The 22,356-nt window shown below is 63.7% G+C and overlaps 1 protein-coding gene across 1 annotated transcript in view; it reads left to right on the top strand.

Moving 5' to 3' along the window:
* HUWE1 (HECT, UBA and WWE domain containing E3 ubiquitin protein ligase 1) overlaps window positions 1-22,356 on the top strand; it is a 77,732-nt gene that overhangs the window by 35,206 nt on the left and 20,170 nt on the right. The window contains exons 45-65 of the mRNA XM_077789640.1: window positions 1,325-1,467; window positions 2,082-2,148; window positions 3,023-3,231; window positions 3,798-4,009; window positions 5,493-5,672; window positions 6,504-6,670; window positions 7,518-7,663; window positions 7,745-7,820; window positions 8,558-8,656; window positions 8,858-8,991; window positions 9,593-9,764; window positions 10,556-10,784; window positions 12,670-12,848; window positions 14,298-14,387; window positions 15,387-15,535; window positions 15,628-15,676; window positions 16,446-16,661; window positions 16,777-16,993; window positions 17,105-17,238; window positions 18,908-19,119; window positions 20,397-20,685. Coding sequence (XP_077645766.1) covers window positions 1,325-1,467; window positions 2,082-2,148; window positions 3,023-3,231; window positions 3,798-4,009; window positions 5,493-5,672; window positions 6,504-6,670; window positions 7,518-7,663; window positions 7,745-7,820; window positions 8,558-8,656; window positions 8,858-8,991; window positions 9,593-9,764; window positions 10,556-10,784; window positions 12,670-12,848; window positions 14,298-14,387; window positions 15,387-15,535; window positions 15,628-15,676; window positions 16,446-16,661; window positions 16,777-16,993; window positions 17,105-17,238; window positions 18,908-19,119; window positions 20,397-20,685 — 3,369 coding nt within the window. The remainder of the gene's footprint in view (window positions 1-1,324; window positions 1,468-2,081; window positions 2,149-3,022; window positions 3,232-3,797; window positions 4,010-5,492; window positions 5,673-6,503; window positions 6,671-7,517; window positions 7,664-7,744; window positions 7,821-8,557; window positions 8,657-8,857; window positions 8,992-9,592; window positions 9,765-10,555; window positions 10,785-12,669; window positions 12,849-14,297; window positions 14,388-15,386; window positions 15,536-15,627; window positions 15,677-16,445; window positions 16,662-16,776; window positions 16,994-17,104; window positions 17,239-18,907; window positions 19,120-20,396; window positions 20,686-22,356) is intronic.

Below are 22,356 nucleotides of genomic sequence, written 5' to 3'. Positions count from 1 at the left end.
TGTCCTGTGCACTGTCCTTGGCCTCTGACAAGGGTTTGGGGGGCTCGGGTCCCCCACAATGGGGGCACACACCCCCAGGGAGGTTTGGGGGTTATGGAGGGAGGGGGAGCGCAGGGAGCAAGGATTGAGGGGCGCACGAGGAAATTGGGGTGTTCCCAAGGAGCGAGGTAGATGTGGAAAAGGATTTGGGGGTTTTCATATGCGGGGAATTGGGGTGTTCATATATGGATGGAATTGGTGTGTTCATGTAGGGATGGAATTGGGGTGTCCAAAGAGGGACAGAATTGGGGTGTCCACATAGAGAATGAATTGGGGTGTCCATGTAGGAACGGAACTGGGGTGTTCCTGTAGAGAAGGAATTGAGGTGTCCATATAGGGAAATGGAAATGTCCATATAGGATGAAAATTGGGAGAAGAGAAGGAATTGGGGTGTCCATATAGGAACAGAACTCGGGTGTCCATATAGGAACAGAATTGGGGTGTCTCTGTAGGAACAGAACTGGGGTGTCCATGTAGGGAGAGAAAGAATTGGGGTGTCCATGTAGGAACAGAATTGGGGTGTCCAAAAAGGGACAGAATTGGGGTGTCCATACAGGAACAGAACTGGGGTGTCCATGTAGGAGCAGAATTGGGGTGTCCATATGGGAACAGAATTGGGGTGTCCATATAGGGAGAGAATTGGGGTGTGTCCATATAGGAACAGAATTTGGGTGTCCATGTAGAGACAGAATTGGGGTGTCCATGTAGGAACAGAATTGGGGTGTCCAAATAGGGACAGAATTGGGGTGTCCAAATAGGGACAGAATTGGGGTGTCCATGTAGGGAGAGAAAGAATTGGGGTGTCCATGTAGGAACAGAATTGGGGTGTCCAAATAGGGACAGAATTGGGGTGTCCATACAGGAACAGAACTGGGGTGTCCATATAGGAACAAAATTTGGGTGTCCATGTAGGGAGAGAACTGGGGTGTGTCCATATAGGAACAGAATTTGGGTGTCCATGTAGAGACAGAATTGGGGTGTCCGTGTAGGAGCAGAATTGGGGTGTCCATGTAGGGACAGAATTAGGGTGTCCATATAGGAACAAAACTGGGGTGTCCATGTAGGGAGAGAAGGAATTGGGGTGTCCATATAGAGAGAGAACTGGGGTGTCCATATAGGAACAGAATTGGGGTGTCCATGTAGGGAGAGAAGGAATCGGGGTGTCCATGCAGGAAGGAACTGGGGTGTCTGTATTGGGCGGCAATCAGGCTGCCCCGTCCCCCAGGCATCCTCAGCCCCTCTGGGGGGGTCTCCTGTCCCCCCTGAGCGCCGTGTCCCCACTCAGGTGACAAGGGGGACCCCAAGAGCGCGGCGCCCAGCGAGGTGAGCCAGCTGCTGTCGGACATCGGGGACGACATGTACCAGCAGTACCGCAGCCTGACCCGCCCGCCCGCCGACTTCGACCCCCCCGCCGGCTTCGCCATCAACGTAGGGGGGCTGGGGGGGTCCTGGGGGGCGGTTTGGGGGGGATGGGGGGCGGTTTGGGGGAGCTGAGGGGTGATTTGGGGGAGCTGAGGGGTGATTCGGGGGAGCTGAGAGGTGATTCGGGGGAGCTGAGGGGTGATTTGGGGGGGTCTGGCAGGGCTGCAGTTTGGTTTCGGGGCCTGGGGGCAGTTTGGGAGGGTGGGGGGTGGTTTTTGTGGGGGGCTGAGGGGTGATTTGGGGGGGTCTGGCAGGGCTGGAGTTTGGTTTTGGGGCCTGGGAGCAGTTTGGGAGGGTGGGGGGTGGTTTTTGTGGGGGGCTGAGGGGTGATTTGGGGGGGTCTGGCAGGGCTGCCGTTTGGTTTCGGGGCCTGGGGGCAGTTTGGGAGGGTGGGGGGTGGTTTTGGGGGGGGATGAGGGGTGATTTGGGGGGGTCTGGCAGGGCTGGGGTGTGGTTTCGGGGCCTGGGGGGTGGTTTTGGGGGACTGGGTGTTGGTTTGGGGGGATTTGGAGGGCCCAGTGTTCTCAGGGATATTTGAGGGAGGGGGTAATGGGGGACTTTGTGGGTCTGTGGGGTTTTGGGGGGCTCCCCCACGCTCTGACCCCCCCCTGCTCCCCCAGGCCCAGGTTTTTGCTGCTGATGGAGCCACGGCCGAGACACCGCCCTCGGGAACCCCCCAGGGAGAAGGTGGCACTGTCCCCCCGAGTCCTCTGGTGTCCCCTGCTTGTCCCTGATGTCCCCTCCCATCCCTGTGACCCCGATACTCCCAACCTCCCCAACATCTTCTCTCTACCCCCACACATCCCAATGTCCCCTCTGTGTCCCCAAGCCCCCACTGTCCCCTCCACGTCCCCTGAGGTCCTCTCTGTGTCTTTGAGACTTTCACCATCCCCTCTGCACCCCTCAGTAATGCCCCCTGTGCTCCCTGGTGTCCCCTAAGGATGCTCTCCTGTGCCCCCCTGCTCCCCCGTGTCCCCTGACACTGTCCCCGTGTCCCCTGACACTGTCCCAATGTCCCCTGACTGTCCCCTGACGCTGTCCCTGTGTCCCCTGGCACTGTCCCCGTGTCCCCTGACGCTGTCCCCATGTCCCCTGACTGTCCCCTGATGCTGTCCCCGTGTCCCCTGACACTGTCCCCGTGTCCCCTGACTGTCCCCTGACACTGTCCCCGTGTCCCCTGACGCTGTCCCCGTGTCCCCTGGCACTGTCCCCGTGTCCCCTGACGCTGTCCCCATGTCCCCTGATGCTGTCCTTGTGTCCCCTGACGCTGTCCCCATGTCCCCTGACTGTCCCCTGACGCTGTCCCCGTCTCCCCTGGCACTGTCCCCGTGTCCCCTGACGCTGTCCCCGTGTCCCCTGACTGTCCCCTGATGCTGTCCCCGTGTCCCCTGACGCTGTCCCCGTGTCCCCTGATGCTGTCCCTGTGTCCCCTGACTGTCCCCTGGCACTGTCCCCGTGTCCCCTGACTGTCCCCTGACTGTCCCCTGACGCTGTCCCCATGTCCCCTGACTGTCCCCTGACGCTGTCCCCGTGTCCCCTGACTGTCCCCGTGTCCCCACAGCGTCCAGCCCCGAGGAGGGCCGCGAGGGCCGCAAGGAGAAGGAGGGGGAGCGTGGCGAGGAGCGGGGCCGGGCGCGGGGCTCCAAGCCCCTGATGCCCACCTCGACCATCCTGCGGCTGCTGGCCGAGCTGGTGCGCTCCTACGTGGGCATCGCCGCCCTGATCGCCAACTACAGCTACAGCGTGGGGCAGTCCGAGCTCATCAAGGAGGTGACACCGCGGGGACACGGCCGCCAGAGGGGCAGGGCACAGGGACAGCCGTGTGTGTCTGTCAGGGTGTGCAGTGAGGGGAGGTGACACGGTGGGGACAGGGCCAGCAGAGACAGCTGTGTCCCTGTCCGGGTGTGCATGAGGGGGTTCTGTCACCTCCCTGTGCTCTGGGGTCTGTTGTCACCTCGGGGAGGGGTGTCACTTGTCACCCCTTGTCACCTTGATTGTTAGGATCCCCTGTACCCCCAGGCACCTCAGTCCCACCTCCTGTGCTCAGGGTCACCCCACTGATTGGGGTCCCCTGTCCCCCCAAGCACCTCAGTCCTGTCCCCTGTGCTTGGGGGCCCCTGTCACCCCACTGATTGGGGTCCCCTGTCCCCCCAGACACCCCAATCCTGTCCCCTGTGCTCGAGGGTCCCCTGTCACCCCACTGATTGGGGTCCCCTGTCCCCCCCAGCACCTCAATCCTGTCCCCTGTGCTCGAGGGTCCCCTGTCCCCTTACCCTGAGGGTCCCCTGGGTCCCCCCGGCCGTGGGTCCGGGCGTGTGACCCCTGTGTCCCCCCAGGACTGCAGCGTGCTGGCCTTTGTCCTGGACCACCTGCTGCCCCACCAGCAGAACGCCGAGGACAAGGACACGCCGGCGCTGGCGCGGCTCTTCCTGGCCAGCCTGGCCGCGGCCGGCAGCGGCACCGATGCCCAGGTGGCCCTGGTCAACGAGGTCAAGGCCGCCCTCGGCCGCGCCCTGGCCATGGCCGAGAGCACCGAGAAACACGCCAGGTGTGGGGACAGCGTGGGGACAGTGTGGGGACAGCTGGAGACAGTGTGGGGACAGCTGGGGACAGTGTGGGGACAGCGTGGGGACAGTGTGGGGACAGCTGGAGACAGTGTGGGGACAATGGACAGTGTGGGGACAGCTGGGGACAGTGTGGGGACAATGGACAGCGTGGGGACAGCGTGGGAACAGCTGGGGACAGCGTGGGGACAGCGTGGGGACAGTGTGGGGACAGCGTGGGGACAGTGTGGGGACAGTGTGGGGACAGTGTGGGGACAGCGTGGGGACAGTGTGGGGACAATGTGGGGACAGTGTGGGGACAGCGTGGGGACAGCTGGAGACAGTGTGGGGACAGCGTGGGGACAGCTGGGGACAGTGTGGGGACAGCGTGGGGACAGCTGGGGACAGTGTGGGGACAGCGTGGGGACAGTGTGGGGACAGCTGGAGACAGTGTGGGGACAGTGTGGGGACAGCTGGGGACAGTGTGGGGACAGCTGGAGACAGTGTGGGGACAATGGACAGCGTGGGGACAGCGTGGGGACAATGTGGGGACAGCTGGGGACAGCGTGGGGACAGCTGGGGACAGTGTGGGGACAGTGTGGGGACAGCTGGAGACAGTGTGGGGACAATGGACAGCGTGGGGACAATGTGGGGACAGCTGGGGACAATGTGGGGACAGCGTGGGGACAGCGTGGGGACAGCTGGGGACAATGTGGGGACAGCTGGGGACAGTGTGGGGACAATGTGGGGACAGCTGGGGACAGCGTGGGGACAGCTGGGGACAATGTGGGGACAGCGTGGGGACAGCTGGGGACAATGTGGGGACAGCTGGGGACAGTGTGGGGACAATGTGGGGACAGCTGGGGACAGCGTGGGGACAGCTGGGGACAGTGTGGGGACAGCGTGGGGACAGTGTGGGGACAGCGTGGGGGCAACGTGCAGGTACCATGGGGACAATGTGGGGACAGCATGTGGGTACCGTGGGGACAGTGTGGGGATAGTGTGGGGACAGCTGGGAGCTGGGGACAATGTTGGGGACAGCTGGGGACAATGCGAGGGACAGCAGAGACAGCCCCGAGGTGACCGATGTCTCCCATCCTCTGTCCCCCACAACGTGACCAGTGTCCCTTTATCCCCCTGGAGTGAACAGTGTCAGTGTCCACCCGGAATCACCAGTGTCCCCGTGGCGTGACCAGTGTCCCCCAGAGTGTCCATTGTCACTCGAGAGTGTGGCCTGTCCCCTCGAGTGACCGCTGTCCCCCAGAGTGACCGCTGTCCCCTGGAGTGACCACTGTCCCCCAGAGTGACCGCTGTCCCCTGGAGTGACCACTGTCCTCCAGACTGTCCGCCATTCCTCCTGAATGACCACTGTCCTCCTAGAGGGACCGCTGTCCCTCAGAGCATCCCTTGTCCCCCATCCCCCCCGAGTGACCGCTGTCCCTGGAGTGACCGCTGTCCCCCCGAGTGACCGCTGCGCTGTCCCCGCAGGCTCCAGGCCGTCATGTGCATCATCAGCACCATCATGGAGTCGTGCCCGTCCACCTCGAGCTTCTACAGCAGCGCGGCCAAGCCGCCCCACAACGGCATGAACAACATCATCCGCCTGTTCCTCAAGAAGGGGCTGGTCAACGACCTGGCCCGCGTGCCCCACAGCCTCGACCTGTCCAGGTGAGGGGCTGGGGAGGTGCCCTGAGGGCCTGGGGGGTGTTAAGGGGGTTTGAGGGGGTCTCGAGGGGTTTTCAGTGGTCTTTGGGGAGCTTGGTTGGGGTCTCGAGAGGTTTTCAGTGGTCTTTGGGGGAGCTTGGTTGGGGTCTGGAGGGGTTTTCAGTGGTCTTTGGGGGAGCTTGGTTGGGGTCTCAAGGGGTTTTCAGTGGTCTTTGGGGAGCTTGCTTGGGGTCTGGAGGGGTTTTCAGTGGTCTTTGGGGAGCTTGCTTGGGGTCTGGAGGGGTTTTCGGTGGTCTTTGGGCAGCTTGGTTGGGGTCTCAAGAGGTTTTCAGTGGTCTTTGGGGAGCTTGCTTGGGGTCTCAAGAGGTTTTCAGTGGTCTTTGGGGAGCTTGCTTGGGGTCTCAAGGGGTTTTCAGTGGTCTTTGGGGAGCTTGCTTGGGGTCTCAAGGGGTTTTCAGTGGTCTTTGGGGAGCTTGCTTGGGGTCTCAAGGGGTTTTCAGTGGTCTTTGGGGAGCTTGCTTGGGGTCTCAAGGGGTTTTCAGTGGTCTTTGGGGAGCTTGGTTGGGGTCTCAAGAGGTTTTCAGTGGTCTTTGGGGGAGCTTGGTTGGGGTCTGGAGGGGTTTTCAGGGATCTTGAGGGGGTTTGAGGGAGCTTCATTGGGGTTTTGGGGTATCTTGAGGAGGACCGTGGTGGATTTGGGGGTCCACGCTGGGTTTGCGGGTTCCTGCTGGGTTTTGGGGTCCCTGCTGGGTTCAGGGGGGTTCCCTGCCAGTTCAGGGGTCCCCTCTGGCGTGGGGGTCCGTGCCGGTTGGGGTGCCAGCGCTGCCCCCCCAGCCCCAACATGGCCAACACGGTGAACGCGGCGCTGAAGCCGCTGGAGACGCTGTCGCGCATCGTGAACCAGCCCAGCGGGCTCTTCGGGGCCAAGGGCTCCTCCAGCAAGAGCAAGGCCGAGGGCAACGGCGGCGCCCGCGAGGCGGGGGCCGCGCCCCCCGACGGAGGTACCGCCCCACTCCGGGACCCCCGGGTCACCCCACAGCCCCCCGGGTCACCCCACGGCCCCGGTGTCACCCACTGCCCCGGTGTCACCCCACAGCCCCCCGGTGTCACCCACTGCCCCAGGGTCAGTCACAGCTGCCCCTGATGGAGGTGCCACCCCTGGGACCCCCGGGTCACCCCACGGCCCCCCGGGTCACCCCACGGCCCCCCGGTGTCACCCACTGCCCCACTGTCACCCACTGCCCCACTGTCACCCACTGCCCCAGTGTCACCCCACAGCCACACCCCCAGTGTCACCCCACAGCTACCTGGTGTCACTCCACAGCCCCGGTGTCACCCCATGGCCCCCCAGTGTCACCCACTGCCCCAGGGTCAGTCACAGCTGCCCCTGATGGAGATGCCACCCCTGGGACCCACGGGTCACCCCATGGCCCCCCGGTATCACCCACTGCCCCGGTGTCACCCCATGTCCCCCCGGTGTCACCCACTGCCCTGGTGTCACCCCATGGTTCCCCAGTGTCACCCCATGGCCATATTCCCAGTGTCACCCACTGCCCCAGGGTCAGTCACAGCTGCCCCTGATGGAGGTGCCACCCTTGGGACCCCCGGGTCACCCCATGGCCCCCCAGTGTCACCCCACACCCCCACCTCCAGTGTCACCCACTGCCCCGGTGTCACCCCATGGCCACACCACCAGTGGTGCCCCCACACCCCATGACCCCCAGGGGACCCTCCTGTCCCCCCCACACCCCATGACCCCCAGGGGACCCTCCTGTCCCCCCCACACCCCATGACCCCCAGGGGACCCTCCTGTCCCCCATGACACCCCACGACCCCTGTGCCCCCCAGGGGACCCCGGGGACCCCGAGCCCCCCGAGGAGGACGCGGAGGCGGCGCAGGCCGAGGCGGCCGACGGGGACATGGACGGCGAGGCCGAGGGGGACACGGTGGTGCTGGCCGGGCAGCCCGAGGGGCTCACCACCCAGGAGATGCAGGTCAGGGACCCCTCCCCAATTCCCCCGAGACCCCCAAGTCCCCCCCAGCACCCCCCAAACCCCTCCTGTGCCCCCTTCCAGGTGGAGAACGAGCTGGAGGATCTCATTGACGAGCTGCTGGAGCGGGACGGCGCCGACGGCAACAGCACCATCATCGGTGAGGGACAGAGTGACCACTGGGCAGCAGGGTGACCACTGGGCAGCAGAGTGACCACTGGGCAGCAGGGTGACCACTGGGCAGCAGGGTGACCGCTGGGCAGCAGAGTGACCGCTGGGCAGCAGGGTGACCGCTGGGCAGCAGAGTGACCGCTGGGCAGCAGAGTGACCACTGGGCAGCTGGGTGACCACTGGGCAGCTGGGTGACCACTGGGCAGCAGAGTGACAGCTGGGCAGCAGAGTGACCACTGGGCAGCAGAGTGACCACTGGGCAGCAGGGTGACCACTGGGCAGCAGAGTGACCGCTGGGCAGCAGGGTGACCACTGGGCAGCAGGGTGACCACTGGGCAGCTGGGTGATCGCTGGCCATCAGGGTGACTCCCTGGACATCAGAGTGACTCCCTGGCCATCAGGGTGACCCCTTGGCCATCAGGGTGACCCCTGAATATCAGGATGACCCCTTGGCCATCAGGGTGACCCCTGGCCATCAGGGTGACTCTCAGGACATCAGAGTGACACCCTTGGCCATCAGGGTGACCCCCTGGCCATCAGGGTGACCCCTGGCCATCAGGCTGACCCCTTGGCCATCAGGCTGTCCCCTGGCCATCAGGGTGACTCCCTGGCCATCAGGGTGACCCCTGGCCATCAGGCTGACCCCTTGGCCATCAGGGTGACCCCTGGCCATCAGGCTGACCCCTGGCCATCAGGCTGACCCCTGGCCGTGTCCCCTGTCCCCAGTGAGCCGCTCGGCCGAGGACGAGTCGCAGGAGGACGTCCTGATGGACGAGGCTCCGTCCAACCTCAGCCAGGCCTCCACGCTGCAGGCCAACCGCGAAGGTGGGCGCGGGCCTTTGGGCTTTTGGGGTTTTGGGCTTTTGGGGTTTGGGAGGAACTGGAAGGACCCCAGGGCTCGGGGAGGGCTGCCAGGCTGGAGTGGCCTGGGCGTGTTGGGCTCCCTGTGAGATCATGGGGGAAATTTGGATCGGGGATTTGGGGGTGTCTTGGAGTTTTACAGACCCCCCTGACCCCTCCCCACAGATTCCATGAACATCCTGGACCCCGAGGATGAGGAGGAGCACACGCAGGAGGAGGACAGCAGCGGCAGCAACGAGGATGAGGATGACAGCCAGGACGAGGAGGAGGAGGAGGAAGAAGAGGATGAGGATGATCAGGTGGGGTTAAAGCGCTGAGGGGCCTCCCAAAACTCAGGGGTGCCCCCAAAACATTGGGATCACCCTCAAGGGTCCCCCCTAAATTACAAGGTCTTCTCTGTAGCTGTGCCCCTGTTTTGGGGTGGGATGCTCTGTTTTGGGTCAAAGTGCCCCCAGGTTTTAGTCTGGGGGGTCCTTTGGGCCATTTGGGGTTGGGGTCCTCCAATATTGGGGGTCAGGAGCTCTGTTTTGGGGTTGGGGTGCCCTGTTTTGGGTCAAAGTGCCCCCAGGTCTGGGTCAAGGCTTGCTGTTTTGGTCAGGGGGTGATATTTTGGGTCAGGGTGCCCTGTTTTGGGTCAGGACGTGTCTTTTTGGGTCATTTAGGGTCAGGGAACCCCCACTTTGAGGGTCAGGGGGTGTCATTTGGGGTTTGGTGCCCTGTTTTGGGTCAAGATGCCCCCAGTTTGGGATCAGGGGGTGCTGTTTTGAGTCAGGGTACCCTCAATTTTGGGTCAGGATTGCTGTTTTGGGGCAAAATGCCCTAGTTTTGGATCAGGGTGGGCTGTTTTGGGCCAAAACTCCCCAATCTGGGGCCTGCTGACCCCCTGTCGGACCCTGCCAGGACGATGAGGAGGGTGAGGAAGGTGAGGAGGAGGAGGATGACGATGATGGCTCGGAGATGGAGCTGGACGAGGATTACCCCGACATGAACGCCTCGCCCCTCGTGCGCTTCGAGCGCTTTGACCGCGACGACGACCTCATCATTGAGTTCGACAACATGTTCTCCAGCCCCAGTATGGCACTGGGAGGGACTGGGAGAGACTGGGAGAGACTGGGAGGGGACTGGGGTGCACTGGGAGGGACTGGGAGAGACCGGGAGGGGACGGGGGGGTGCTGGGAGGGACTGGGAGGGGACTGGGAGAGACTGGGAGAGACCGGGAGGGGACTGGGGGGCACTGGGAGGGAACTGGGAGGGGACTGGGGTGCACTGGGAGGGACTGGGAGGGAACTGGGATAGACCAGGAGGGGACTGGGGGGCACTGGGAGATAAAAAAATGGGGTGTCTTCACCCCATTTGTCACCTTGGGGGGGTCAGGAAAGGGTCACAGCCTCCCCCCAGCCCCCCAGTTGTGTCTCCCGGTGGTTTTTGGGGTGTTTTCACCCCCTGACCCCCAGTTCCTCTCTGTGGTTTTTGGGGTGTTTTCCAAATTCCTCCCTGTGGTTTTTGGGGTGTCTGACCCTCCTTGACTCTTAATTTCTCCCTGTGGTTTTTGAGGTGTTTCCCAATTCCTCCTCTGTGGTTTTTGGGGTGTCTGACTCCCCATTTTCCCCCTCCCTGTGGTTTTTGGAATATCTGACCCCTCATTTTCCCCCTCCCCGTGGTTTTTGGAGTATCTGACCCCCCATTTTCCCCCTCCCCGTGGTTTTTGGGGTGTCTGACTCCCCGTTTTCCCCTCCCTGTTGTTTTTGGGGTGTCTGACTCCCCATTTTCCCCCTCCCCATGGTTATTGGGGTATCTGACTCCCCGTTTTCCCCCTCCCCGTGGTTTTTGGGGTGTCTGACTCCCCATTTTTCCCCTTCCCAGCTGACATCCCGCCGTCCCCCGGGAACATCCCTGCCAGCCACCCTCTGCTGGTGCGGCACGCGGAGCACGGGGGGCTGGGGCTGGGGGCCGGCCCGGGGGGCGCCCGCCTGGCCCAGGGGCTGGGCCGGAGCCAGCGCACACTGCGGCAGCTCACGGCCAACGCCGGCCACACCATCCACGTCCACTACCCGGGGGCACGGCAGCCGAACCCCCCCCTGATCCTGCAGCGGTGAGTGACCGCTGCTGGGAATGTCCAGAGACCCCTTGGGGTCACCCAAACCCCCTGGGAACACCCAAACCTCCCCTGGGAACACCCAAACCTCCCCTGGGAACACCCAAACCCCCGTGGGAACACCCAAACTCCTTTGGGAACACCCCCAAACTCCCCCCTGATTCTGCAGCGGTGAGTGACCGCTGCTGGGAATGTCCAGAGACCCGTTGGGGTCACCCAAAACCCCCTGGGAACACCCAAACCTCCCCTGGGAACACCCCCAAACTCCCCCCTGATCCTGCAGCGGTGAGTGACCACTGCTGGGAATGTCCAGAGACCCCTGGGGGTCACCCAAACCCCCCTGGGAACACCCAAACCCCATTGGGAACACCCCCAGACCCCCTTGGGGTCACCCAAACCCCTGGGAACACCCAAACCCCCCTGGGAACACCCAAACCCCATTGGGAAAACCCAAACCCCCCTGGGAACACCCAAACTCCTTTGGGAACACCCCCAAACTCCCCCCTGATCCTGCAGCAATGAGTGACCACTGCTGGGAATGTCCAGAGACCCCTGGGGGTCACCCAAACCCCCCTGGGAACACCCAAACCCCATTGGGAACACCCAAACCTCCCCTGGGAACACCCAAACCCCATTGGGAACACCCAAACCTCCCCTGGGAACACCCAAACCCCATTGGGAACACCCCCAGACCCCCTTGGGGTCACCCAAACCCCCCTGGGAACACCCAAACCCCATTGGGAACACCCAAACCTCCCCTGGGAACACCCAAACCCCATTGGGAACACCCCCAGACCCCCTTGGGGTCACCCAAACCCCTGGGAACACCCAAACCCCATTGGGAACACCCCCAGACCCCCTTTGGAACAACCCCAAATCCCCTTGGGGTCACTCAAACCCCCCCATCCACTACCTGGGCTTGTGCCACAGCCCCTCCCTGGCTTCCTACAGCCCCAACTGGGGGTCTCACAACCCCAATCTGGGGTCTGACACCCCCCTGAGCTCCCCAACACCCCCATTGACACCCCTGACCCCCTCTGAACCCCCTGTGCCCCCTCCCCACTCTCCAGAACCCCTCAGCAGCCACAGACATCCTGGAGCTGGGCAGCAGCCAGGCCCAGACCGGGGGTCTCACAGCCCCAACCGGGGGTCCCACACCCCCTTGAGCCCCCAAACTGGGGGTCTCACACCCCCTCGGGCCCCCAAACCAGGGGTCTCAGAGCGCCAGCCAGGGGTCTCGCACCCCCTTGAGCCCCAAACTGGGGGTCTCACAGCCCCAACCAGGGGTCCCACACCCTCTCGAGCCCCAAACCGGGGGTCCCACAACCCCTCGAGCCCCAAACCGGGGGTCCCACAACCCCTCGAGCCCCCAAACCAGGTGTCCCACACCCCCTCGAGCCCCCAAAACAGGGGTCTCGCACCCCCTTGAGCCCCCAAACCAGGGGTCTCACAGCCCCAACCAGGTGTCCCACACCCCCTTGAGCCCCCAAACCGGGGGTCCCACAACCCCTCGAGCCCCCAAACCGGGGGTCCCACAACCCCAACCAGGTGTCTCACACCCCCTCGAGCCCCCAAACCGGGGGTCTCACAGCCCCAACCAGGGGTCCCACACCCCCTCGAGCCCCCAAACCGGGGGTCTCACAGCCCCAGCCAGGGGTCCCACACCCCCTCGAGCCCCCAAACCGGGGGTCTCACAGCCCCAACCAGGGGTCCCACACCCCCTCGAGCCCCCAAACCGGGGGTCTTACAGCCCCAACCAGGGGTCCCACACCCCCTTGAGCAACCAAACCGGGGGTCTCACAGCCCCAACCAGGGGTCCCACACCCCCTCGAGCCCCCCAGCTCCCCGCTGCGTGCCCCCTGACCCCTGTGCCCCCTGGCAGGCTCCTGGGCCCCTCGGCGGCCGCAGACATCCTGCAGCTGAGCAGCAGCCTCCCGCTGCAGAGCCGGGGCCGGGCGCGGCTGCTGGTGGGCAACGAGGACGTGCACATCATCGCCCGCTCCGACGACGAGCTGCTGGACGACTTCTTCCACGAGCAGGGCAGCGCGGGCAGCCAGGCAGGCGAGTGGGCACCCGGGGGACACCCGGGGCACCCGGGGCACCCGGGGACACCTGGGGCACCTGGGGACACCTGGGTACATGGGACACCTGGGACACCTGGGGACACCTGGGGCACCTGGGGACATGGGGACATGGGACACCTGGGGCACCTGGGGACATGGGGACATGGGACACCTGGGGCACCTGGGGCACCTGGGGACATGGGACACCTGGGGACATGATGGGGGATACCCACAGCCAGGCAGGCGAGTGGGCACACAGGGACACCCGGGGGCATGGGGGGGCACCTGGGGGCACGGGGGACACCCGGGGCACCTGGGGACACCCGGGGACAACTCAGGACATCTGGGGCACCTGGGGACATGGGACACCCAGGGCACCTGGGGGTGTGGAGGAGGGACACCCACAGCCAGGCAGCTGAGTGGGCGCACCTGGGGGCACAGGGGGCACCTGGGGACACCCGAGGCACCTGGGGACACCTGGGGCACCTGGGGACATGGGACACCTGGGGCACCTGGGGGTGTGGAGGAGGGACACCCACAGCCAGGCAGGCGAGTGGGCACACGGGGGACACCTGGGGCACCTGGGGACATGGGGACATGGGACACCTGGGGCACCTGGGGACACCCGGGGACACCTGGGGACATCCGGGGCACCTGGGGCTGCTGGGGCACCTGGGGACACCTGGGGCACCTGGGGACATGGGGTGGCACCTGGGTACATGGGACACCTGGGGACATGATGGGGGATACCCACAGCCAGGCAGGTGAGTGGGCGCACCCGAGGGCATGGGGGACACCTGGGGACACCCGGGGACATGGGGGGACACCTGAGGACATGGCACACCTGGGGACATGGGGGGACACCTGAGGACATGGCACACCTGGGGACATGGGAGGACCTGGGGACATGGTGGGGGGACACCTGAGGACACCTGGGGACATGGGGGGGACACCCACAGCCACGCAGGCGAGTGGGGACATGGGGGGACAGCTGGGTACATAGGGGGACAGGGAGAGACCCCCAAAACACAGCACAGACACAGGGACACAGCAGGGGTGGGGCCGGAAGAGGGGGTGGGGTTTAATGGGGTGGGGTCTGTTGAAGGGGGTGGGGTTTAATGGGGTGGGGGTCTTTGGAAGGGGTGGGGTTTAATGGGGTGGGGTCTGTGGAAGGGGGTGGGGTTTAATGGGGTGGGGGTCTTTGGAAGGGGTGGGGTTTAATGGGGTGGGGTCTGTGGAAGGGGTGGGGTTTAAGGGGGTGGGGTCTGTGGAAGGGTGGGGTTTAAGGGGTGGGGTCTGTGGGTTTTAGGGGCACGGTCCTGTGGGTTTAAGGGGGTGTGGTCTGGGGGATTGACAGCCTTGGGGCGGGTGGGTGGGCTGGGATGGGTGTGGTCCCACTTTGGGGGGTGGTCTCTGCAGCCTCCAAAGCTCCCATCCCCCCCCCCAGGGACCCTGTCCAGCATCCCCACGGCCCTGACGCGCTGGACCGAGGAGTGCAAGGTCCTGGACGCCGAGAGCATGCACGACTGCGTGTCCGGTGAGACCCCCGGGACCCCCCAGACCCCCGAGCCTCACCCTGCCTTCCCCTCCAGTGGTCACTGCGCCCATCCTGGGGTCCCACACCCCTCCAATGACCTCCCCAGTGGTCACTGCGCCCATCCTGGGGGTCCCACACCCCTCCAATGACCTCCCCAGTGGTCAAGGTGCCCATCCTGGGGGTCCCACACCCCTCCAATGACCTTCCCAGTGGTCACTGTGCCCATCCTGGGGGTCCCACACCCCTCCAATGACCTCCCCAGTGGTCACTGCGCCCATCCTGGGGGTCCCACACCCCTCCAGTGACCTCCCCAGTGGTCAAGGTGCCCATCCTGGGGGTCCCACACCCCTCCAATGACCTCCCCAGTGGTCACTGCGCCCATCCTGGGGGTCCCACACCCCTCCAATGACCTCCCCAGTGGTCAAGGTGCCCATCCTGGGGAGACCCAAGCTCCTCCATTTCCCCCCCAGTGGTCAAGGTGCCCCTCCTGGGGGTCCCACACACCCCAAACCCCCCGATTTGCCCCCCCAGTGGTCAAGGTGCCCCTCCTGGGGGTCCCACACACCCCAAACCCCCCCATTTCCACCCCAGTGGTCAAGGTGCCCATCCTGGGGGGACCCAAGCTCCCCCATTTCCCCTCCAGTGGTCAAGGTGCCCCTCCTGGGGGTCCCACACACCCCAAACCCCCCGATTTGCCCCCCCAGTGGTCAAGGTGCCCCTCCTGGGGGTCCCACACACCCCAAACCCCTCAATTTTCCCCCCCAGTGGTCAAGGTGCCCATCCTGGGGGTCCCACACACCCCAAACCCCCTGATTTGCCCCCCCAGTGGTCAAGGTGCCCCTCCTGGGGGTCCCACACACCCCAAACCCCCCCATTTCCACCCCAGTGGTCAAGGTGCCCATCCTGGGGGGACCCAAGCTCCCCCATTTCCCCTCCAGTGGTCAAGGTGCCCCTCCTGGGGGTCCCACACACCCCAGAGCCCCCGATTTGCCCCCCCAGTGGTCAAGGTGCCCATCCTGGCCCGGCTGGAGGCGCTGCGGGACGAGGAGCTGGACGAGCGGCGCGAGAAGCGCCGGCGCCAGGCGGCCGAGGACGAGGCCAAAGGCGCCGAGCGCGGCCCCGAGGACAAGGACGGGGCGGAGACCCAGGTGAGAGACCCCCAAAAAAAAAACCCCCCAAAACCTCCCCGGGACGTGGGGAAGAGTCCCTCCTTCATTCCCCACCTTCCCGTCTCCCGCAGGACGCGGCGTCCAAAGCCGGCCCCGCTTCGGCCGACGTCACCCCCCCAGGTAAATCCCCCCAGCTCACCTGGACCCCTCAAACCTTTCAGCGGCCGGACCCCCCCCCCAAAAAAAACCCCCGAATCCCCCCCTGGAGCTGGCGCCGCGCGGGCTGAGGTAGTAGATTGTATAGTTGGAGGGTCACACCCCCGTCTCGGAGATAACTATACATTCTACTGTCTTCCTCGCGCGGCGCGCGCCGCCGGAGCCGGGGGGTCCCGGGGGGCTGCAGCGGCGGGGAGGGGGCTTAGAGATCCCCCCACCCCACCAGCACATCCGGGGTAGGGGCGGAGTGGGGTTAAAATGGGGAAATCGGGTGGTTTTGGGGGGTTTAAAGTGGTTTTTTCGGGTTTTTGGGGAGGGGTTTAATGGGGAGTTTTAGGGGGTTTGGAGGGGGTTGGTGGAATTTGGGGGGTGGTTTAGTTTTAGGGGTGGGATGTTCCCTGCCGTAAATTGTTTCCTCCCCCTCCCTCAAAATTGTCTCTACCCCTAAATTTTTTCTCCCCCTAAATTGTCTCCTCAAAATTTTCTCCTCTCCCTAAATTGTTTCCTCCCAGCCCAGATTGTCTCCTCACATCCTAAAATTGTCTCCTTCCCCCCAAACCCCCTCCTATCCCCACTGGGATCCCCTCTCATTTTAGGGCACAGCTGAATGTCTGGGATTCCCCAAAATGGGGAAGAAAAGGAGGTTTTTGGGGTGCAGGGTTGGGGGGGGCTCCCAAATTTCTGTGTCCCCCTCAATATTGATCACTGCATGTGTCCCACCCCCCCACCCCAGAACACAGCGGGACCCCGGGAGAGACCCCCCCTCCTGGTCCCCACCGGACACTGGTGATGCTGGAACCGACGCCGACTCCCCCAGACCCCCCCCTAGGAGCCCCCCAAATCCCCGCTCGCCCCCCTCAGCCCCCCGAACACGAAGAGGGGGGTCCTGGACGACCCCCCCAAGACGCCGAAGCCACTCAGATGGAGCTGTCACCCGCCCCCACCATCAGTAAGTGCTCGGTTTTTTGGGGGGATCCCCTGGATTTTTGGGGGTTTTCTCCTTTTTGGGGTGGGGGGAAATCTGCCAAGATTTGGGGGGGCTCCAGTGTCGTGTCCCCCCGCAGCGTCGCTGTCCCCAGAGCGGGCGGAGGACTCGGACGCGCTGACGGCCGTGAGCAGCCAGCTGGAGGGGTCCCCCATGGACACCTCCAGTTTGGCCTCCTGCACCCTGGAAGAATCGGGGGGGGCTCCCCCTGCTCCCACAGCCCCCCAAAGCCCCCCTGGAACCCCCCAGGGACCCCCTCCCGCCCCCCCCGACACCGCTCAGCCTCCGGACGATAGGTGAGAGCCTCCCCTTCCCCCTCTCTCAGTGGGAAACGGGGGGGGGGGTTGTGGTTTTGGGGTGGGGCATCGTGGTTTTGGGGTGTTCCCCCTCACTGATGTCCCCCCCAGCTCCCCCCCGGCCTCATCCTCGGAGAGTTCGTCCACCCGGGACTCGGCCGGGGCCATTTCCGGGGCCGACTCGCGGGGGATCCTGGAGGAGCCGCTGCCGTCCACCAGCAGCGAGGAGGAGGATCCGCTGGCCGGTCAGTGGCACCCCTGTGTCCCTGTCACTGGTCAGTGACGCCCCTGTGTCCCCTGTCACCGGTCAGTGACGCCCCTGTGTCCCTGTCACTGGTCAGTGACACTCCTGTCACTGGTCAGTGACACCCCTGTGTCTCCTCTGGCCGGTCAGTGACACCCCTGTGTCCCTGTCACTGGTCAGTGACACTCCTGTCACCGGTCAGTGACACCCCTGTGTCTCCTCTGACCGGTCAGTGACACTCCTGTCACCGGTCAGTGACACCCCTGTGTCCCCTGTCACTGGTCAGTGACACTCCCGTGTCCCTGTCACTGGTCAGTGACACTCCTGTCACTGGTCAGTGACACCCCTGTGTCTCCTCTGGCCGGTCAGTGACACCCCTGTGTCCCTGTCACTGGTCAGTGACGCCCCTGTGTCCCCTCTGGCCGGTCAGTGACACCCCTGTGTCCCCTCTGGCCGGTCAGTGACACCCCTGTGTCCCCTCTGGCCGGTCAGCGACATCCCTGTGTCCCCTGTCACTGGTCAGTGACACTCCTGTCACCGGTCAGTGACACCCCTGTGCCCCTGTCACTGGTCAGTGACACCCCTGTGTCCCCTCTGGCTGGTCAGTGACACTCCTGTCACCGGTCAGTGACACCCCTGTGCCCCCTGTCACCGGTCAGTGACACCCCTGTGTCCCTGTCACTGGTCAGTGACACCCCTGTGTCCCCTCTGGCCGGTCAGTGACACCCCTGTGTCCCCTCTGGCTGGTCAGTGACACCCCAGTGTCCCCTGTCACTGGTCAGTGACACCCCTGTGTCCCTGTCACTGGTCAGCGACACCCCTGTGTCCCCTGTCACTGGTCAGTGACACCCCTGTGTCCCTGTCACTGGTCAGTGACACCCCTGTGTCCCCTCTGGCTGGTCAGTGACACCCCAGTGTCCCCTCTGGCCGGTCAGTGACCCCTCTGGCCGGTCAGTGCCACTTCCCTTTGCCCCTCTGTGTCCCCTTTGTCACCTTCCAGAATCCCCTGTCACCCTCTGAGGGTTTTTAGGGGTGTCCCTGATGGTTTCGGGCTGCCCCTGAGGGATTTCAGGGTGTCCCCAAAGGTTTTTAGGGACATCCCTGGGGGTCCCAAGGATTTTCAGGCCATCCCTGGTGGATCCAGTCCATTCTCCAAGGTGTCCCCAAAGATTTTTAGGGACATCCTTGAGAGTCCCAGGGATCTTCAGGCCATCCCTGGTGGTTCCAATCCATTCTCCAAGGTGTCCCCAAAGGTTTTTAGGGATATCCGTGGGAGTCCCAGGGATCTTCAGGCCATCCCTGGTGGTTCCAATCCATTCTCCAAGGTGTCCCCAAAGGTTTTTAGGGACATCCCTGGGAGTCCCAGGGATCCAATCCATTCCCTGGGGTGTCCCCAAGGGTTTTTAGGGACATCCCTGGGGGTCCCAAGGATTTTCAGGCCATCCCTGGTGGATCCAGTCCATTCCCTGGGGTGTCCCCAAAGGTTTTTAGGGACATCTGTGGAGATCCCAGGGATTTTCAGGCCATCCCTGGTGGATCCAGTCCATTCCCTGGGGTGTCCCCAAAGGTTTTTAGGGACATCCCTGGGAGTCCCAGGGATTTTCAGGCCATCCCTGGTGGATCCAGTCCATTCCCCGGGCTGTCCCCAACGTGTCCCCGCCGTGTCACAGGGATCAGCCTCCCCGAGGGCGTGGACCCGTCGTTCCTGGCGGCGCTGCCGGACGACATCCGTCGGGAGGTGCTGCAGAACCAGCTGGGGATCCGCCCGCCCGCGCGGGCGCCGCCCGCCGCCAGCCCCGCGCCGCCCGTGGTGGCCAACCCCGGCCTCACCGAGGTCAGCCCCGAGTTCCTGGCGGCGCTGCCCCCGGCCATCCAGGAGGAGGTGGGTGTGGTGCCGTGGGCGGGGTGACAGGTTGGGTGTGGTTTTGGGGTGTGGCCTCTTCGGGTGTGTCCACATGGGGGTGTGGTATTTTTGGGTGTGTCCACATGGGGGTGTGGCATTTTTGGGCTGGATCTATGGGGTGTGGCCTCTTTGGGACATGTCTCCATGGGGATGTGGCCTCTTGGGGTGTGGCTTCTTTGGGTGTGTCCACATGGGGGTGTGGCATTTTTAGGGTGGATCTATGGGATGTGGCCTCTTTGGGGTGTGTACCCATAGGGGTGTGGCCTCTTTGGGGTGTGGTTTTGGGGTGTGGCCTCTTTGGGTGTGTCCCCATGGGGGTGCGGCATTTTTAGGGTGGATCTTTGGGGTGTGGCCTCTTTGGGACATGTCCCCATGGGGATGTGGCCTCTTGGGGTATGGCTTCTTTGGGGTGTGGCTTCTTTGGGTGTGTCCACATGGGGGTGTGGCATTTTTGGGTGTGTCCACATGGGGTTGTGGCATTTTTAGGGTGGATCTATGGGGTGTGGCCTCTTTGGGACATGTCCCCTTAGGGGTGTGGCCTCTTTGGGACATGTCCCCCTGGGGATGTGGCCTCTTGGGGTGTGGCTTCTTTGGGGTGTGTCCCCTTAGGGGTGTGACCTCTTTTGGACTTGTCCATATAGGGCTGTGGCCTCCTTGGGGCATGGTCCCTCAGGGTGTGGCTTCTTTGGGATGTGTCCCCAAAGGGGTGTGGCCTCTTTGGGGTGTGGTCCATGAGGGTGTGGCCTCTTTGGGTGTGTCCACATGGGGGTGTGGTATTTTTAGGGTGGATCAATGAGGTGTAGCCTCTTTAGGGTGTGGTCTCTCAGGGTGTGGCCTCTTGGGGTGTGGTCCATGAGGGTGTGGCCTCTTTGGGGTGTGTCCCCATAGGGGTGTGGCATCTCAGGGCATGTCCACTGGGGTGTGTCCCCGTAGGGGTGTAGCCTCTTTTGGGTGTGTCCCCATATGGGTGTAGCCTCTTTTGGGTGTGTCCCCATATGGATGTGTCCTCTGGGGCATGTCCCCATAGGGGTGTAGCCTCTTTTGGGTGTGTCCCCATATGGGTGTAGCCTCTTTTGGGTGTGTCCCCATATGGGTGTGTCCTCTGGGGCATGTCCCCATAGGGGTGTAGCCTCTTTTGGGTGTGTCCCCATATGGGTGTGTCCTCTGGGGCATGTCCCCACGCGGTCGTGCTGTCTCGGGCCGTGTCCCCGCGGGCCGTGTCCTCTCGGGCCGTGTCCCAGCGCTGTCCCCCACAGGTGCTGGCGCAGCAGCGGGCGGAGCAGCAGCGGCGGGAGCTGGCTCAGGCCACGGGCTCGGACGCGCCCATGGACCCGGTGACGTTCATCCAGACGCTGCCGTCCGAGCTGCGGCGCTCGGTGCTGGAGGACATGGAGGACTCGGTGCTGGCCGTGATGCCGCCGGACATCGCGGCCGAGGCGCAGGCGCTGCGGCGCGAGCAGGAGGCGCGGCAGCGGCAGCTCATGCACGAGCGCCTCTTCGGCCACTCCAGCACCTCGGCGCTCTCGGCCATCCTGCGCAGTCCAGGTGAGGGGGGGCCTGTCCTGCTGCCCCCCGAATCCCTCTGTGTGCCCCCCGAATCCCTGTGTGCCCCCCGAATCCTTCTGTGTGCCCCCCGAATCCTTCTGTGTGCCCCCCGAATCCCTGTGTGCCCCCCGAATCCCTCTGTGTGCCCCCCGAATCCCTCTGTGTGCCCCCCGAATCCCTGTGTGCCCCCCGAATCCCTCTGTGTGCCCCCCGAATCCCTCTGTGTGCCCCCCGAATCCCTCTGTGTGCCCCCCAAATCCCTGTGTGTACCCCCCAAATCCCTCTGCCCCCAGAATCCCTGTGTGCCGCCCAAATCCCTCTGTGTGCCCCCCGAATTCCTCTGTGTGCCCCCCAAATCCTTCTGTGTGCCCCCCGAATCTCTGTGTGTGCCTCCCGAATCCCTGTGTGCCCCCCGAATCTCTGTGTGTCCCCCGAATCCCTGTGTGCCCCCCGAATCCTTCTGTGTGCCCCCCAAATCTCTGTGTGTGCCTCCCGAATCCCTGTGTGCCCCCCGAATCTCTGTGTGTCCCCCGAATCTCTGTGTGCCCCTTGAATCCCTCTGTGTGCCCCCCAAATCCCTCTGTGTGCCCTTCGAATCCCTCTGTGTGCCCCCAAATCCCTCTGTGTGCCCCCTGAATCCCTCTGTGTGCCCCCCGAATCCCTCTGTGTGCCCCCCAAATCCTTCTGTGTGCCCCCCAAATCTCTGTGTGTGCCCCCCGAATCCCTGTGTGTGCCCCCCAAATCCCTCTGTGTGCCCCCCAAATCCCTCTGTGTGCCCCCAAATCCCTCTGTGTCCTCTCCACTTCCCTCTGCCCCCCAACAATTCTTTCTGTCCCCCCCCCAGTTCCCTCTGTGTTCCAAATTCTTTCTGCCCCTCCCAATTCCTTCAGGCCCCCTCCAGTTCTCTCTGCCCCCCATTCCCTGTGTCCCCACTCTGATTCTCTCAGTCTCCCCCTGTCCCCACTGTGTGACATCCCTGGCGTCCCCGGTGTGACACATCCGTGGTGTCCCTGCTGTGTGACGTGTTCTCAGCGCGTGACACATCCCCAGCGTTGCCAGTGTGTGGCACATCCCCAGCGTGCGAAAAATTGCTGTTGTCTTTGTTGTGTGACAAATTCCCAGTGTCCTCAGTGTGTGACACATCCCCAGTGTCCCCAGTCCATTCCATGTCCCTGCTGTGTGACACATCCCCGGTGTCCCCTGTCCATTCCATGTCCCTGCTGTGTGACATCCCCAGTGTCCCCAGTCCATTCCATGTCCCTGCTGTGTGACACAACCCAACGTGTCCCCCGTCCATTCCATGTCCCTGCTGTGTGACACATCCCCGGTGTCCCCCGTCCATTCCGTGTCCCTGCTGTGTGACAAATCCCCGGTGTCCCCTGTCCATGACAAATCCCTGGAGTCCCTGCTGCGTGTCACATCCCCAGTGTCCCCTGTCCATTCCATGTCCCTGCTGTGTGACACATCCCCGGTGTCCCCCGTCCATGCCTGTCCCTGCTGTGTGACACATCCCCAGTGTCCCCAGTCCATTCCATGTCCCTGCTGTGTGACACATCCCCAGTGTCTCCAGTCCATTCCATGTCCCTGCTGTGTGACACATCCCAATGTGTCCCCCGTCCATTCCATGTCCCTGCTGTGTGACACATCCCGTGTCCCCAGTCCATTCCATGT

This window comes from Lonchura striata, chromosome 36 (assembly GCF_046129695.1).
Source record: "Lonchura striata isolate bLonStr1 chromosome 36, bLonStr1.mat, whole genome shotgun sequence".
Taxonomy (NCBI): Eukaryota; Metazoa; Chordata; class Aves; order Passeriformes; family Estrildidae; genus Lonchura; species Lonchura striata.
The sequence above is the reverse complement of the archived record's forward strand: the minus strand, read 5'-3'. Positions and strand labels throughout refer to the sequence as shown.